Raw genomic sequence first — 16,711 nt, forward strand, 5'->3', positions numbered from 1 at the left:
ACTGAAAAGTCTGCTAAAATCTTCTTCCAATTTATTTACATAGGTATATAATATTCTCATCCCTCAAAAATCACAGAACGTTGCTAAATGCCATTTACATGGGTATCATACAGTCGTTTAGTTTAATTTACTTCAAGGAGAAATAAATATATATGGCAATTTATGTTGAAATACTTGCCGTGAGATGTCATTCGCTAGAGAGATGATTTCCGATGTTTTGACAGCAATATTATTCCCAAAAAGAGGCAGAGGAAAATGTAAATCGCAAAATAACTAAGTTGTCGAATATATTTTGGCCTTTCTGAATTAAGTTACTTACTCTAATATTATGTAGAATGTTGATTAAGGATTGAAGTCCTGGGATTAAACAAATTCAGGATTTAATTATCGACACATATATTTTCAATCCCAGGATTGGAGAAGTATCATTGATAATAAAGCCATATAAGTCTAAAACCTTCTTATATGGCGACGGAGCCTAAATGTTATAATACTCGTATGAAGCTGTAGAAAACTCAATATAACTTATAATTAAATTGCTTGCATACATTTTATTAATAAGAAGTTGACACTTTTACACTCGGAGTTTTATTAGAGAAACAGTGCCTAGGCATCAATGATACAATTAGTAAGCCCCAAATTTTTATACTTTGCACAATCATTAATTGGAATATTTCGATGAATCATTACAATGGCGTCCCGTAGGGGTAGGCAGATTGAGCGTCGCTTGGGGGCGGCAATTACTCGAAGGGTGGCAAATCGAGGAGAATCAAAAGGTAAGTATATATAAATAGATACCCAAACTTAGTGATAACGGAAATATCTTTTCATTAAAAATTTCAGCTCACTGCTTGGAAATAATATAATGTATTAATTATTAACCTAGAAGGTTTAACAGGATTGTATTTTTTTTGTAGGGTTCGCGATGTCGAGTTTACTTTCGTTGTCTTATGACGTTACGTCCTTGTTGACCAGCAATGACACGTGTAGATTTGCGAATTATATTTGAATTATAGGTAGGTACATACTTACCTTATTAATTTATCCAAATATTTTTGCCGGTCACTCGCGAGTTTTGAAAGTAAAGTTGTCAGATGTATTTTTAAACGTATCTTAAACCGTGGATTCGCAATACTGTCTATTGAAGTAGAGATAGCATTTCAATTAGATTTAGTGGGATATATTTTGTTAGTAATGTATTGGTAAAACACATTTCTTAGATAGTTGAGTCATGAAAAGATGAAAAAAATTATGTATAAAAAAATTGGGCGGCATTTAGCGCTGCCTAGGGGCGGCATTTTGTCTCGGGACGTCACTGGATCATTAAAAAATATCGCAAATGAAAGTACAGTAAACTCCCGATTATCCGTGCATGATTTTTTTTTTAAATCACAATACTGGATGCGATACATGGAGGAAGTATATCTTGATACAAAAAACAGCCAATAACAATAGAAATTATCAATCGCATTAGTCACAACAAGGCACTGACTTTTGTTGACACTTTATTATCATATGTAATTTCAAATCTAGTTTGAGGGCTTGATTGCTAAGGAGGTATCTCATTTTAAGAAAATGATTTCTTACTGTATTATTTTTTGTTTTTATTTATGGGGACTTGTCGCATTTGTCATTGGTCCATATGTTTAAATAATACATTGAGTCTCGCGTTCAGTTGGTTCGCTGTCTGCATTATAAAACTCATGTTTGGTGTCGTTACTTTAGATACTGTCAATAAAATCGTTTTATTGAGGTCCATTTTTATACCACGTGAGTTGCTCACCTCGATAACCTTTTCTACTATTTGAAGTAATTCATTAAATAACTCCTCTATTTTATCCTCCATTTCATCACATTTTACACAGTCCCGTCACATGTAGCCAATAATAATGCAGATTGATAATTATTATAATTATTATTATTTTAACATCTTTGTCACTAATGCTGCGATTACATTATGGTCACGTCACGTGCTGTCACATGCTGGTACGGGGATAAATTTAGTCTATGGTTTCGTCATTCCGCAGAATATTTTTAATGATAATTATCTCTATAAATTTAATTATGAAAAGTGCACACTGTAATTTATTAGTATTTCGAAACATTATTAATTATTAATAACTCGTTGAGTGCGCACACCGCGCCTGGCCCAAGGCCATTAGAGGTCATTAGCATGTTATCAAATTGGGGTAATTAGTAGCTCAGCAGTGAATGTATTAATGGTAATTTCAATTAGTTTTAATAGTTTCTACTGTCTTGCGATATTTCATCTAAATTTTGAACAGAACACAAATAGCAGACAATAGATAATAGACGTAAACACCAGACAAAGAAAATATTTTAATAGAAAATCCATAGAGAAAACAAATAAAACAATGAGCGCGCGTTTTGACGCGAGTCAAAAATGTGTAGGCATGCAGAACATAATATAAAACGTTCATTGAGTCATGTAGTTGCTCATGTAGCGCGGTACGCGTGAGGTGACCTCATTTTTGTTCTGGTGATTTTGGCAGATTTTGCATACTGAGAATGTTCGTTTAAAAGTTCAAAATATGCTACGGGATGGGAGCATCAGTCTGATACATTAATTTAAATACCAAGAAAAACGATATAGCATACTTTTTTCCCATAGCGGCAGCTTACTATGACAGCACGTGACAGCACATAACGTGATGATAATATATTTAACGCATAAGATCAATGAATATGTTACTGTATATATGTAATATATTAACTATTTATTATATTTAAAATTAGAAGAAAATTATTCAATAATATCTATCGATTTTTCATTTGGCGTTTATCATGCAACAATAACATTATGACAGGATAAACAATACAGAGAAAAGGTCAACTGACTCAATAGAGGCTGAAGTAAAGTGGAAGCTCTGGGAATTTATTGTTTGAATACCAAAGTCGAAAATTCTTTAGAAAGAAGAAAATATAGGCCATTTCATTTAATCAGAAAACATATTTTCCTTTTGGATTCGCATCACAAAGGCATATTATGATTGAACAATAAATTAACATCAAAAATATAGAAAATAATATAATCCTGATTAATTCTTTATCGTTATGCCAAATTAATTTAGAAATTATCTATGGTGAGGTAGGAAATTATTTGTTTAAAACAATATGGCAACATTTATATCCTATATTATAAAAGTCTAATGTTCAAATTGAAAAGATTCTAACCTTGTCGTTAGACAAAGTGGTGAGTTTTCAAAGGTTTTGTTTTGTAATATCGTAGGGATAGCGGAAGGCATTAATTGATGCTTTCGAAATGTGGTGTTGGCGCCGAATTGTTCGTATTTCTTTGATAGAGCACAGGACGAGACAGTCAATCATCAAGAGACTGCAGACAAAACAGCGGCTCTTGGTAATGTATCTGAGACGTATTCTGCAGTTTTTTGGACATATTATTGTTCGGTGTAGACCGGATAACCTGGAAAGGCTGGTGGTTTTGGGTAGCCTCCGGGGAAAGCGAAGCAGAGATAGAGCGTGAGCTGACTGGTGGCAGCATGAGAGAAGCGGAGGATCGAGAGAGGTGGAGAGTCTTAAATTTAACTTTACCTTATTTAAAATAATAAGTATTTTAATTCAATATTGAATATATACAAGATTTAAGAAAATAAAATTCTTTTATCGAAAATAATCTAATTATAGATTTATGTTTATACTATTTTATTTGAGTATTTATTTTTTTGACTCAGGTATTGCCTATCATCATCAGCAGACACTTACTATCCACCAGTGGCGAAGACTCCATACTAGGCGATTATTTAAAGCCTACCTTCTAAAGAAAAATATTTTTTAATTGCATATTGACATATTTATATACTTAATCACTTCATTATTTTATATTATATAAAAATAATTTATTTTGCCAACGAGAGATGTCGTATATGTAGGAATGTATTACAGTATTACACAGTTTACAAAACAACTGCAAAGGTAAAAAATATACCATAGCGCGCCGTAAATAAATAATAAACGCCGCGACGTCTCGACGTAAATAAATCTCCGATTATGTGTGAAATAAGTCTGAATTTTTTTCGTATGGACTTTCCGTCTCGTAACCTGAGCAAGTCTGCTGATTTGTACAAAATAAGGTAAGCTCCTTTCGCAGAGCCTAAAACATTCGCGCATAATAATGTTGTCACGACTGCGCACTTTGTCCAAAATCATTAATAATTAGATAATTAAAAAAATAATTTCAACGGTATTTAATCGAATATTAATAAATAAGTAAGTACTTATAGATTGTTTTTATAAATAAAAAAAAAAATTATCTAATGATTTTTGATGGGTATACATGTTTTGAACAATACGTAATTTAAACACATCGCTCATTTTTATGTCGTCAATGAGTTTTTGAAGTTTCATTGAATTAGTGTGTCGTTGTCATTTACTAGTGTGTATCTATTCATTAGTAGTAAATATCGTACTATTCTCGTAAGTATACCTGACAAGTGTGCTCTTTTTATCAGATCTCCACAGCCTACTTCTTTTCAAAAGTCACCCTTCGCCACTGCTATCCACACTCACCAATGGAAAATGCACACTAACATCGAATGCAGTTGATACTCGTGTATATTATAAATTAATACAATAAAAAAACGTGAAAACATTATAACTAAATAAGTACCTAGTGAAAAATCTAGTGTTGGAAATTTGAAGTGTTTAGAAATACCGTAGTAGGTTAGAAATGGGTGAGTAGCTACTAAATTTAAATGAATTAGTATTTTTTTAAACATATATTTTAACAAAATTTAGACGCTATCAGAAAAAGCTTAGATACAAAATGTCGCAAGTGGAATTCGAACATAAGTATATTTTTCACATTCCGAGAGCTCTAACCAATAAGATTTGAAGAATTGAATTAGAACTGTCCTGATACAGTACTGGGCCTCAGCATGCCTGAGTGGCCAAGTGAATTTCTTAATAATGTAATATTGTGTTGGTCACTGTGGATTTAATGCTGTGTATACATGTTTTTGACATAATAAGCTATATACACACATGGTTTTACCACACCCCTCGCGATAACAAATGAGAAGCGCTCTTTAGAGTTGTGCTGGAATTATTCCAGGAAGATATTCCCAACGCCATAATTTATGAATGACGTGCACAGTATTATGCAGGAGTTTTAGTTTAAATAATCCTAATAATATTATTTCCGTTAATCCAAGATGAAAAAAGATCTTTTTTTCTCCCCGTGTGGCTCCAGAAACTATTAAATTAATGACAAGTAACTAACTGGAGGTCGGATAGACTTAGTAGAAGTAGCCCTTCACTTTCAGCCGACATAATTCATGGGAACATTTCTAGATTAGCCATATAAGTATGTGTGGGTTTTTATTGGGTGAAGCCCTAAACTGACAGAGTTTAGCGGCGAAACCATACTAGGCGGTGAAGAACTGAAGACTGTCCAATGATCTGGAGACAGTCTGATTCCCAAGCGCCAATTAATATGTGGAGATAACAGAATGTCTCTATACAATGAAATAAAAAATCTATATTGAAATACTATCAACATACATATTATTATGTTGCCATTATGACTAAATGCGGCTCCAAATGATAAAAATATAGGTATGTTATTTCCCATTATCCCTACTTGTATTTTTGCAAGTTTTCCTTTCTAAATGTGACTATAGTGTGGCTATTTATATATGAAAATCCAGTATGTAGATAATATGTACATGTTCAAACACGCGCGTTAACATGATCTTACTCCCTACTTCATTTGTCGTTTGTCAATTTATGGCTACGGCCGTATGTTGTAGCTTAGCCACTGGGAAATGCCAATAGAATGGTGTATTTCAAAAAAATACTACCTTATTCTTATGTCAATAATTATTATAAAGCAAACATTATTCGTAGAATGTTTATCACATTTGAATGGTCAAAGATATAGCTTATAATCAGTATCTTTACATGTGTAAATCTTGCCCATTTTTTTAATAAACACAAATAAATAAATCACAGAGATTATCAATATAATTTTTATTGTAAATATTTCACTATAATAATGTCGACATAAATTTTACTAATGGTTTTATAAATGCTTTCAAAAATTAATAAATACAAAAAATCTTAATGCCGGCGCTCCATTGGCACGCAAGTCAGACGATTTACAGTCTTCGGACTTTTTTTTCGCGTGGAGCACCCCAGGTCTGCGGACTTTTTAATCCGCAGACCAGGCTCGTTGGATTTCAAACATGTTTGATATTTTACTCGCCGAGCCGCTGAAATTCGTACGTTCACCACGCTTTACCGTCACATTATTTATATCTATGCCGACGGACGACAGCGCCATCATTATTTTACTGTCATTCAAAGTGTTCGGACATCTCACATCGATAACAACAATGGTAGATCTACGAGTGCATTCGAAAAGTTTCTTGGAAGATTTTATTAGTTGTTTTAAAGACAACGCATCGTTGTGGAAGACGACCAGCCCACTATACAAGAATCGTGATGCCAAGTCCTTGGCGTATGCGGAACTTTTGGAGATTTTAATCAAGGTGGAGCCGCAGGCAAGGGTCGACGATGTTAAAAAGAAAATACAGACATTGAGGTCGGGTTACAGAAAGGAGAGAAATAAAGTAAGGACATCATATCGAAGCGGAGCCGGCACAGACGCAGTTTATCTACCCAAACTGTGGTACTATAAAAATTTGGAGTTCTTGAACGACCAAATGGAAGGTACGTAGGAATGCTTTAAAGCTATTTATTAAACACGTGCAGATTATGAAATTGTCGTACCTAGCTCTGAAAGTGACATCGCATTAGATTAGCTACTATTAAGCAATTAAAACATACAGCTATGAATCATTTCTAGTCACAATAAAATTTCTTATTCTTTGCCGAGGTAGGTAATAAATAATAATAATATATAGGTACGAGGGAATGCTTTAAAGCTATTTATTATACACGTGCAGACTATGACATTGTCGTATCTCTGAAAGTGACATCGCATTAGATTAGCTACTATTAAGCAATTAAAACATACAGCTATGAATCATTTCTAGTCACAATAAAATTATTTATTCTTTGCTGAGGTAGGTAAGAAATAATAATATATAGGTACGATCATGGCGGTGGAAGCGCGGCTTATTGAGTCGTGGTCGGGTCCCAGGTTCAAATCCTGGGTCTGACAAGTACACATTGAATTTCAATTTGTGTATGAGTCAGAGTATGGACCTAATATGTTGAGCAAGTGGCTGACATCCATTTCTCGTAAAAACAAAATCTGTCAATACAAACCTCCACTCCGTGGAGGTCCATATTATGATCGGACATGGTCGAAAGAAGAAGAAAAGAAATGATCATAAAATCAAAAATCGCTCGAGTTAGGTTCCTTCAGAGACAATCAATAAATCGTCAATCATCAATCAAAATTAATGGTACAGTTTGGTTATGAGGAATACAGCGGAAAACACATTTTGAAAATACCCGATATACTGGATTACACCAATTATACCAATGTCAATATTAACCGTATGAAGGAATGGGTACTTAGGGGAGAGATAATAAAAAACAAGTTTGAGTATTATGTTGTATTTTAACAATTTACATTTTGTTTTACAGAATCGAGCTCAATATCCAGCATGGTGGACGATTTGGAAAACATGTCTCCTGATGAGAGTTACTCCAACTCGTTAAACAACGAAGATTGTATTGAGGTAAAACATTTTAACTAAATTGTTACATTGGTTTAATTTATCTATTGCTTATCATACTTTCTTGCCATGTGACAGCCCCGGTAGTATTAAAATATTTTTCGAAATCTCCTCGCGCTTTCTTAGCATTGGCAGTCGAGTTCCGATTAGTCGTTGCTTCCAAAGGCGCTAAGGTGTCCTGTGACCTCAGTCCGAGCTCTATTAAACCTGTCTCAGGATTTTCCCTATCAAGGTCATGAGAAGGAGTATAAGTATGTGTTGATTTGCGACGAAGAAAGTTGTGCAGCACACAGCAAGTTAATACAACTGTATTGATATTTTCAATTTTCATGTTTATTGGAGCTTGAAAAATGCGGAATCTAGCAGCTAAAATGCCAAAAACATTTTCTATAATTCGCCTGGCTCTGCATGTCCGATAATTATATATTCTTTTACTGTGATTTAATTGCCTTTGTGAATACGGCTTTATGAAATCGTTACGTAATGCAAAGGCTTCATCGCCAATATAAACAAATGGCAGTGCATCAGAATTAGCAGTAGGTTTTTTTGGTGCAGGTATTTTTAATCTGCCTTCGTCTAAACGTTTGAAAAAATCAGATTTTCTCAGTACGCCTCCATCAGAAATACGTCCATTTGTTCCAACATCAACATAAATAAATTCATAATTAGCATTTGCAATCGCCATCAAAACAATGCTGTGGAAATGTTTGTAATTATAAAAGTGGGAGCCGGCGCCTGCAGGTGGCACGATTGCAATGTGTTTCCCATCAACTGCGCCCAGGCAATTTGGAAATTGCCATTTACTATTAAATTCTTCTGCAATCGTCTCCATTTCTTCGTGCGTATCAGGGAACTGCAACAAAAAATAATCAACATTTTATTTACAGATAGAATATTCGCCTTCAACATCCACGTTGTCGACTACTCCAAGGTCGAATCTCAATAGAGCACCAGAACCCCCATCGTTCAAACGAAAAAAATTGAATGATAGCGCCAACAAAGTGTTAGAATTAATCACCGACAAACTAAGCAAGACTGAAGATGAATTTGATGTTTTTGGCAAAATGATGGCCATGAAACTACGATCGATGTCACAGGGACAAAGATTGCTGGCCGAGAAGCTGATGCATGAAGTTGCCTTTATGGGACAAAGTGACAAAATAATGCCAGCAACTACTGTTCATACTCAACCAGTTTATCGTATATTAAGCAAAAATGTACAAAAGCCGGTATAATAAATTAATGTTTTTTGTATGAATAAATATCTTGTAAAAATATTTGTTTTTTTGTTTGTTTTTATGCCTATAAACCTTAGCTTAAGCGATACAACAAATGGTAAGTATTTGAGCTATGTTAGCAAACCTATATTATTATGTGGCCTCATTTAGAAATCAAATTCCATGCTTGCTTTTCGAAGAATATGACTAGTATTACAATACATTCAACAGGAATAATTCAGCAGCTTGCTTACAGCCTATATGGAGAGTCCTGGCTAGGTACAGCATTCTAATGGTCTATTGAATATTTAGCATGTCAACGATGGCCTTATTTGTGACTATATATATACCTATCTCAAATGCATCTTGTCTGCCATTCTTATGATGTTGCCGTCTATGATTTATATAGGTAAAACAATCCACTAAGCGTTCACTTTATAAGACCAACCAATGTCTACTTGTTAATGATATATTTGTAAATTTGCCCAACTTTATTAGATGACGTATAATATAATACACACCTTGAAATATTCTCCTTTCAAAACGTCAATGATGACTTGGCAAGTTTCGGGAATTATCTTGCCCAGAGTTTGTCTTCCAATCGCAGTTCTATAATGCAAGTCAGTGAATGTTCCGCCGGCAGCCAAAAATCGCAGGGTTGCACATAATCTATCATGAGGAGAAATAGCTTCCCTCATCATAGTATTTTTTTTTTTAATAAATGGGGAGACCAAATTATACAGTTCTGTGTATACATCCTCCGACATTCGCAAATAATTGCGGAAATCGCTCGGTTGCAAACGCAATTCTCGTATTAAATTTGTGTGGGATAATGTCGTTCGTTTCCTTATCCAATGTTTCACCCAGTATTTGTGTACCCTTTGCTTCGTTATTACATTATCTGCCACCCAATAACCCAAAAAACATAAAACGTCGGTATCATTTAACGCCATCACGATTTAACTGTCAGATATACGTATATTATCTATGCTGTCAAAGTCGACTGTTTTACTCGTCAAATTAATTATATACTCGTTTCGTTGAACGTCTGTTGGCCAGTAGCAGAACGTAGAAAAATCTGAAGACTTATTGTCGTCGGACTTTTGGCTCGCCAATGGAGCGCTGGCATAACACCACTTCACATGGACGTACTGAAATATGATTATATTCTAAAATATTAGAGCGAAAGGTTTAAAAGAATACTATTTTATGTAATAAAAATACTTTATGCAGTCATAAATGTTTAAAATAAATATAAAGGATAATAAGGCTTCAAAAATATGTAAATAGATAAACTACAATGTTTAAGAAATGTCCAGGATCATGCTTTGAAAATAGCTTAAAAGCTCCATTTTGACGTACGCTGAGCATGTCCCCCCTCGCACCGAATTGCCGTTATACCTATTTATTATATTGCATCGATTGTACCCTTGCAGTTATTTGAAACAGTAAATATTATATTCTTGCCTCCTCCACCATCACGAAACACTACTACCTATCGTCTTTCATCTGCAATACCTACCCTCCGAACCAAAGAACCTACAAAAAATATATATTAATAATATACGCAGGATGCTTGGCTCCTAAATCATAGTCAGCAATTGATATTGGTCGATATTGATTGGTTATCGTTCCATTACCTAAGCATGGAGCCAAGCGACATTGAATCGTCCTAATGTGCCCAGCCCTCTATGTGCGCCGAGCAACGGTATGACAGCCATATCACAAGGCATGAATAATGGAACAGTTATGCGAATGTTAATGCTGGCTATTTAATGGCGGGGGGTGCCGCGAAAATGTGCGTCACTTTACTTATGGGATACGTGGTCATGTTATCAAGTGGAAACATAACGGATTGCCCGAGATTTCAGCTGTGTGATGGAATGCTAGGGCCAGCTTAAGGCTTCTAAATAGTTGCTCAAAACTGTACAAAATATGTACATATTAAGTAAAGTTAAAAAAAGAGTTTTTAAAACGCTTACGTAAAAAATCCGAAGCTTCAGAAAATAGACATGTCGGTGGAACTAATGATTGCAATATCGACAATGCCGATATATTCGGTATTGATAATGGAAATGTATTAATTTAACATAATAGGCTTAACAGGACTATATATTTTATATCGGATTACGCGATGTCTGTTTTACTTCCGTTGCCCTTCATCGTCCTTGGTGACCAGCAATGAAACATGCTATAAAATATAAATATTTTAAAGAGACTTTACAGACAGTTTTAGACAGATTTTACATATATTATATTTATTGGAAGATACCTACTTCCTGTTTTTTTTAAATTGTATTGATATTGGTCTTGATATTTTCCTTCGGTATTGCAATCCCTAGGTGTAACCATTAATTATTGAATCGATTATTTATCACATAAAATGTTGAATAAAGATATATTTGAAATGTAAGCCTTTTTTAAATACCCTGTCATCGTAGATGACTTTTATTTGCGTACTGTATCAGTTTAGTAATAGTAAACAATAATGTGAGGCTGTACCATTTTTATTTAATTTAGAATATACACATCAGAAAAGGGACAACTTCTTCAAAGAAGACATGAACATATGATTTTATCAATTTTTGATGAAATAACGAAACATAAATCTCAACAGGCGATATTTGTTTTATTATTATTGAAATATCATTAATTTTCAAACGAGTTTTTGCGCGGTTGGACGGCTGACTGGAAAAAGGTAAGAATGGCAAGACACCGAAGAAATTTGTACAGTAGTTGTGTATACTTGTTGTTATCTATTTTTTTGCAATATGCAGCATATTAAGCTGTTAATCAAATGGATGATGGTTCGAGCTTACGGTCGCAGTTTTTTTAACGTTTCGAATTAGGTATAACAGAAACCATTTTATCCAATAGCCTGGGGAAATAACTCAGTCGTAGAGCATTTGATTGCTGATCAAAAAGTCGGCAGTACTAGCCAACTTTTCTAACAGCATTTCTCGCTTTTGGAGTCAGCTGTGACGCTTTTATACATCAGCCGATTCATTCTATTGATTATTTTTTTATAAATGCGGAAAACATTTCACTCCAAAGCTTGACGCCATCTAAGAATCATAGATATTATTGTTTGATGATTATAGATTACCTTAAATTAATATTATATTAAATGGCTACCAATATTAACGGAATTTGAAATAACAACACAAATGGATTGTTTTAGGAAATTTTCACGTGATTAAAATACTTGTATGAAGATCCTACTATCATAATATAATATGCACATGGTTTTTCCATACTACCCTCCACGTATCTACAACATTTAGGCCGTGAACCACACTTCTATGTTAAGCTTGGAGTCTCCATATATAGCATCCAAAATCCATAGTTATAAATAGTAAACGTCGATATTCAAAGAGACTTTAAGTATTTAAATGTGTGCTGAAGAAGCAAAACCGTCGCGAAGGATACGGCCGTCTATGTGCGGAAAAAAACGCGACAAATTTCATCACGTCCCGCATGCAAAACGTATTTTTCATATAATAAACTTAAATTGTCAATCATTGATATCCCACAGTTCAATATTTAAAAAAATGTTTATATTAAGACTTGTATCATATATACTTACATTTTTAATATCACGTCAAGTATCGTTCCACAAAATCAAATACAGTGAAATACTTACAATGGTCACGGTTCATTATTTTTCTTGCATGTCTGCTCCTTATTTAGGGAATGTCGAAACCATGTGGCGTCTTCAAGAATATATGTTGCTTCATTGCTATGATTTATAAGTTAAAGGGTACCTAATTATTAATGATTAAAAATAGGACTCTGTAGATAAGAAACTATTTGAATCATGGGTAAATCAAAAATATGGTTGTCTGTTCGTAGGACAAATTCTGGGAAAGGTTTGCGGCCATCATCGGGTCCGGTCAGCCGCATACCTTACATGCAGGGATGTGACGAGCCTCTGAAGAAGTACGAAATAGCGGAAATATTCCGAGATGGAAATTCGCCCAAATATGCGATTGCGGACCTGCGCTAAGCCGCCGAAATTTTATTATGAATAGTTGAGTCGACGCGAATCTAGATTACAATTTTTCATGCGTGCTTCCCGCCCATTCTCACTGTCATAATAATAATCAACGGTCGCGCGCGAAATTTTCTCACCTAATTTATGATCTCTCCAGGCTTATTCGGGATTTAGATTCGCAAATGAATATCATAAACAACATAGTTTAATTATTTAACACGACGCTTTACTTAATATTATTAACACTGAATATTTAAAAAAAGGTGTTACCGTAATTAAAATTCCTTGTCGTAATGAGACTATTTATTTTATGGCAAGGGTCAGCTGTCATTAATATTATTATTATTTTATAGCTTAAGTCTACTTCACCTTAATTAAGTCTTCACGCCCATTAATGCCGTCTGTTGTTATGTTTTTATGCCGCACTGACGACTGTCTCCTACGAGATGTCGGAGTGCAAAATGAGCTTTTTAAGATGATTGTTAGATCCTTACAGGTCACGGAGTCATGCGAGCCTACCTGCACCTGTTTAATATGACATCTGACGGCAAGTGTCCATGTGACGACAGAAGCTACCAAGACGTACTACATTTATTCCTTGATTGAGCGGCACAATCTGAACTTTTTATTAAAGATGGCGCGGACGTTCAAGACCTTCCGGAGACCATGGCAAACGAGGCTGAAAGAGATGCGATTTTTAATTTTTATATTGATGTAATACAAATAATCAAAATAATAAAGGGTGCCATGTAACAATGATTCATGATTTTCTATAATATATAAAAATAAATTAAAAAATAGGCATGGATTATTTCAGTGTTATAAAACATAGGTATAAGCCATTTTACAAGAAAACATGCTTGAGTTATAGGGAAAATGTCGTCTAAAAAAACATTGATTGCTTATAAATACTATAAATAAGGAGGACTGAGATATTATTAAAATTAACCATGACAAAAATTTTACTGCTTACACACTATAAATAGCTCTCCTATTTAAACGATATTATTTAATACTAAGTTGATTAAGACAGAATTAATGTTAAATTATTTACTGTAGTAGTGTTAAATGTCAATTCTTGGTGGAAAGTCATTGTGTTTATATTCCAAATAATTCATCGTAAATAACATTTATTCAGAGTATTAATACAATAAAAGACATAAAAAATAAAAGACGTTATTTATAGAACAAATACGTAATAGTATTTGATACAATATCCAAGATTATCAGATCGCGTGCAAGGAGACATAACAATCTAATAATTTATGTCAAACTTGATAATATCAAAATGTTTTGTTAACGTCGTTAGTAACGAATAGGTAGGTTATCGACAGTCATACTACTCCGAAAGGTAATATCTGTGGATAATCAATTATTGATATTTGAAGCTATTAGTTACAATTTGAAATAACAGCTTATACAGAATAGTTGATGTGTCTGCAGAACAGACTGGAATAATTAATGATTCTGAAATAAATTATGTATAAACACGAAAAAGCGAATGAATTTATTATTTTATTACGGAATATTTTGACTATTAATTACGCGCCATCAAGTCGTTTGTGTCAACATGCCTTCCAGCTTATGGCTACTAAATAGTTTTGCAATATTTTTAAAGGTGCTTTTAGGATAATAATATCATTATTTATTACTTATTTTGACACATAAAAAATGTCAATACGACTTACGCTAAGACTTACGTTTTACAATGGAATATTTATATGAAAAATACACTTAGGAAATAAAAATAAAAATAAATTTACAAAACACAAAACATAATGCATATTTGAATATGTTTATTCTTTATTTCTTCGGGTAGTCCGTTGACGAGTGGAACAGCGCTTACAACATACTGGCATCTCACAACATCGATGCGAAGAACCAACTGAAAATGAAAAAACAGATCATAACATCGACCATAATAATATTCACAAATAGTGGCGAAGGGTGACTTTTGGAACGAGACAGGCTGTGAAGATCAGAGAAAAAGAACACACTTGTGAGGTATATTTACGGGAAATAAGAAGATAGTACGATATTACTACAGTTAACTATACACCAGTGGTTCCCAAAGTTGACTGGACTCCGACCCATCTAACAAAAATTTCCAATCTTGGGACCCACCTCTTAGCTGTCTTAGAGAAAAGAGGGCATAAATATTGGTAAAGCTCAGATTCCCTAGTGGCGAGTCGTGTAACTACTTAATACTGTTTTATTTGTTCTAATTGAAATAAAAAATATATTTTTATAAGTGAATGAAGAATGTTGAAAGTGTATGAATGAAAGACTGTTGAAATAAGAAACACAACTTAAATTAAAAAAATTATTACTTAAATACCTACACCTGCAAGGTTTTTTTACAAAGTTATTTCAATGGGAAGGATGTATTATTGTTTCTTATTTTTCTTCATTACAGTTTTAGCATCAACTTCAACTTTAGTTACTTTTAATCGCAGTGAGTTTGATATATCCAATTTATTTCGGTATTTAGTTTTAATGTTAACCATAGCCGAAAATCCGACCTCACTTAGATATGAGGTAGTAAAGAGGAGGAGGATTTTCATAGCTTCATCGAACAGGCAAGGATAATTATCAGCAACTCAGAGCCAGAATTACGTTAACTGTTTACGATTGAAACTATTTTTCAGTGACGTATCTTCCGATAAATCAATGAGTTCTTCATTTGCTTTTGTTGACATACTAGTTGGTAAGTCGTCTTGAAATGGGTTACAAATCCAACGCAACGAATCAAACTTTTTCATCTCTTCCCCAAAAGTGGCGAGGGCCCACTCAATATTCGCTCGCGACCCATAGTTTGGGAAACCATGCTATACACTAATGACAACGACACACCAATTCTATGTAATCTCAATAACTCACTGGCGACATAAAATTGAGCGATGAGTTTTATTATATTTATTTTCCTAAACATTTATAAACATCAAAAATCATTAGATTAATCATTTTCTTATTTTTAAAAACATTCTATATTTATACATCCTATGTGATTGAATGCCATAGAAATATTTTTTTTAAATTAAGTAAGTACCTAATTATTAATTATTGTAATAATAATTATATGAAACGCAAAGATTTTAGGCTTACGTATTAGTGCCTATCGTTTTGTATAGACTGCTACATACACCTTGAGGTTACTTGACATAACGTTCATACAAAAAAAACATCACTATTCACGGAAAATAGTTAGACAACTTTTTCGCGCTGTTGCATATTTGTTTTTGCCTTTCTTTAGAATACATTCCTACTTTCATACATATACGACAGATGTCATTGGCAAATCAAATTATTTTTATAAAATAAAGTGATTAAGTATATAGGTACGTATATAGAATTAAAAAAATATTTTTCTTTAGGAGGTAGGATTTAAGTGATCGCCTAGTATGGAGTCTTCGTCACTGTTCACAAGAATATAAGGATTAAAAAACATTACCCATGGAAAGCATAGACAATTTTAGCACCACTTGATATATTATTCCTATCTGTAAAAAATATCGGTATGACAAAAATATATTGAAACAAGATGAATGTAACGACTGCTTTTTAATTACAAACCAACCAACAAAGGTGAGTGCATTTACGTTATAAATACAAGGTATTTTATTAACAAACGCACGTATTAATTAAAATTAATGAGATTTGTATTGAAATATAGCTAATTATTAAATAATTTGTATCAAACCCGACTAGACTGAAGTAGATGTGAATGACATCCAAAACAACATTCATTATGGAACGATTTTCACAATTCAAAATATATTAAGTGGAACAGTGACGTTGACATATTAATTAAT

The 16,711-nt window shown here is 33.5% G+C and overlaps 1 protein-coding gene across 1 annotated transcript in view; it reads left to right on the forward strand.

Moving 5' to 3' along the window:
• Window positions 1-12,829, forward strand: part of LOC147074484 (uncharacterized) — a 51,862-nt gene extending 39,033 nt beyond the window's left edge. The window contains exons 2-5 of the mRNA XM_085943966.1: window positions 6,519-6,711; window positions 7,597-7,691; window positions 8,576-8,917; window positions 12,758-12,829. Of these exons, the coding sequence (XP_085800092.1) occupies window positions 6,519-6,711; window positions 7,597-7,691; window positions 8,576-8,917; window positions 12,758-12,829 (702 nt within the window). The remainder of the gene's footprint in view (window positions 1-6,518; window positions 6,712-7,596; window positions 7,692-8,575; window positions 8,918-12,757) is intronic.
• The last annotated feature ends 3,882 nt before the right edge of the window (window positions 12,830-16,711 follow it).

The sequence above is a fragment of the Rhyacophila brunnea genome, unplaced genomic scaffold, assembly GCF_057557595.1.
Source record: "Rhyacophila brunnea isolate RB1 unplaced genomic scaffold, BYU_Rbru_1.0 scaffold_16, whole genome shotgun sequence".
Taxonomy (NCBI): Eukaryota; Metazoa; Arthropoda; class Insecta; order Trichoptera; family Rhyacophilidae; genus Rhyacophila; species Rhyacophila brunnea.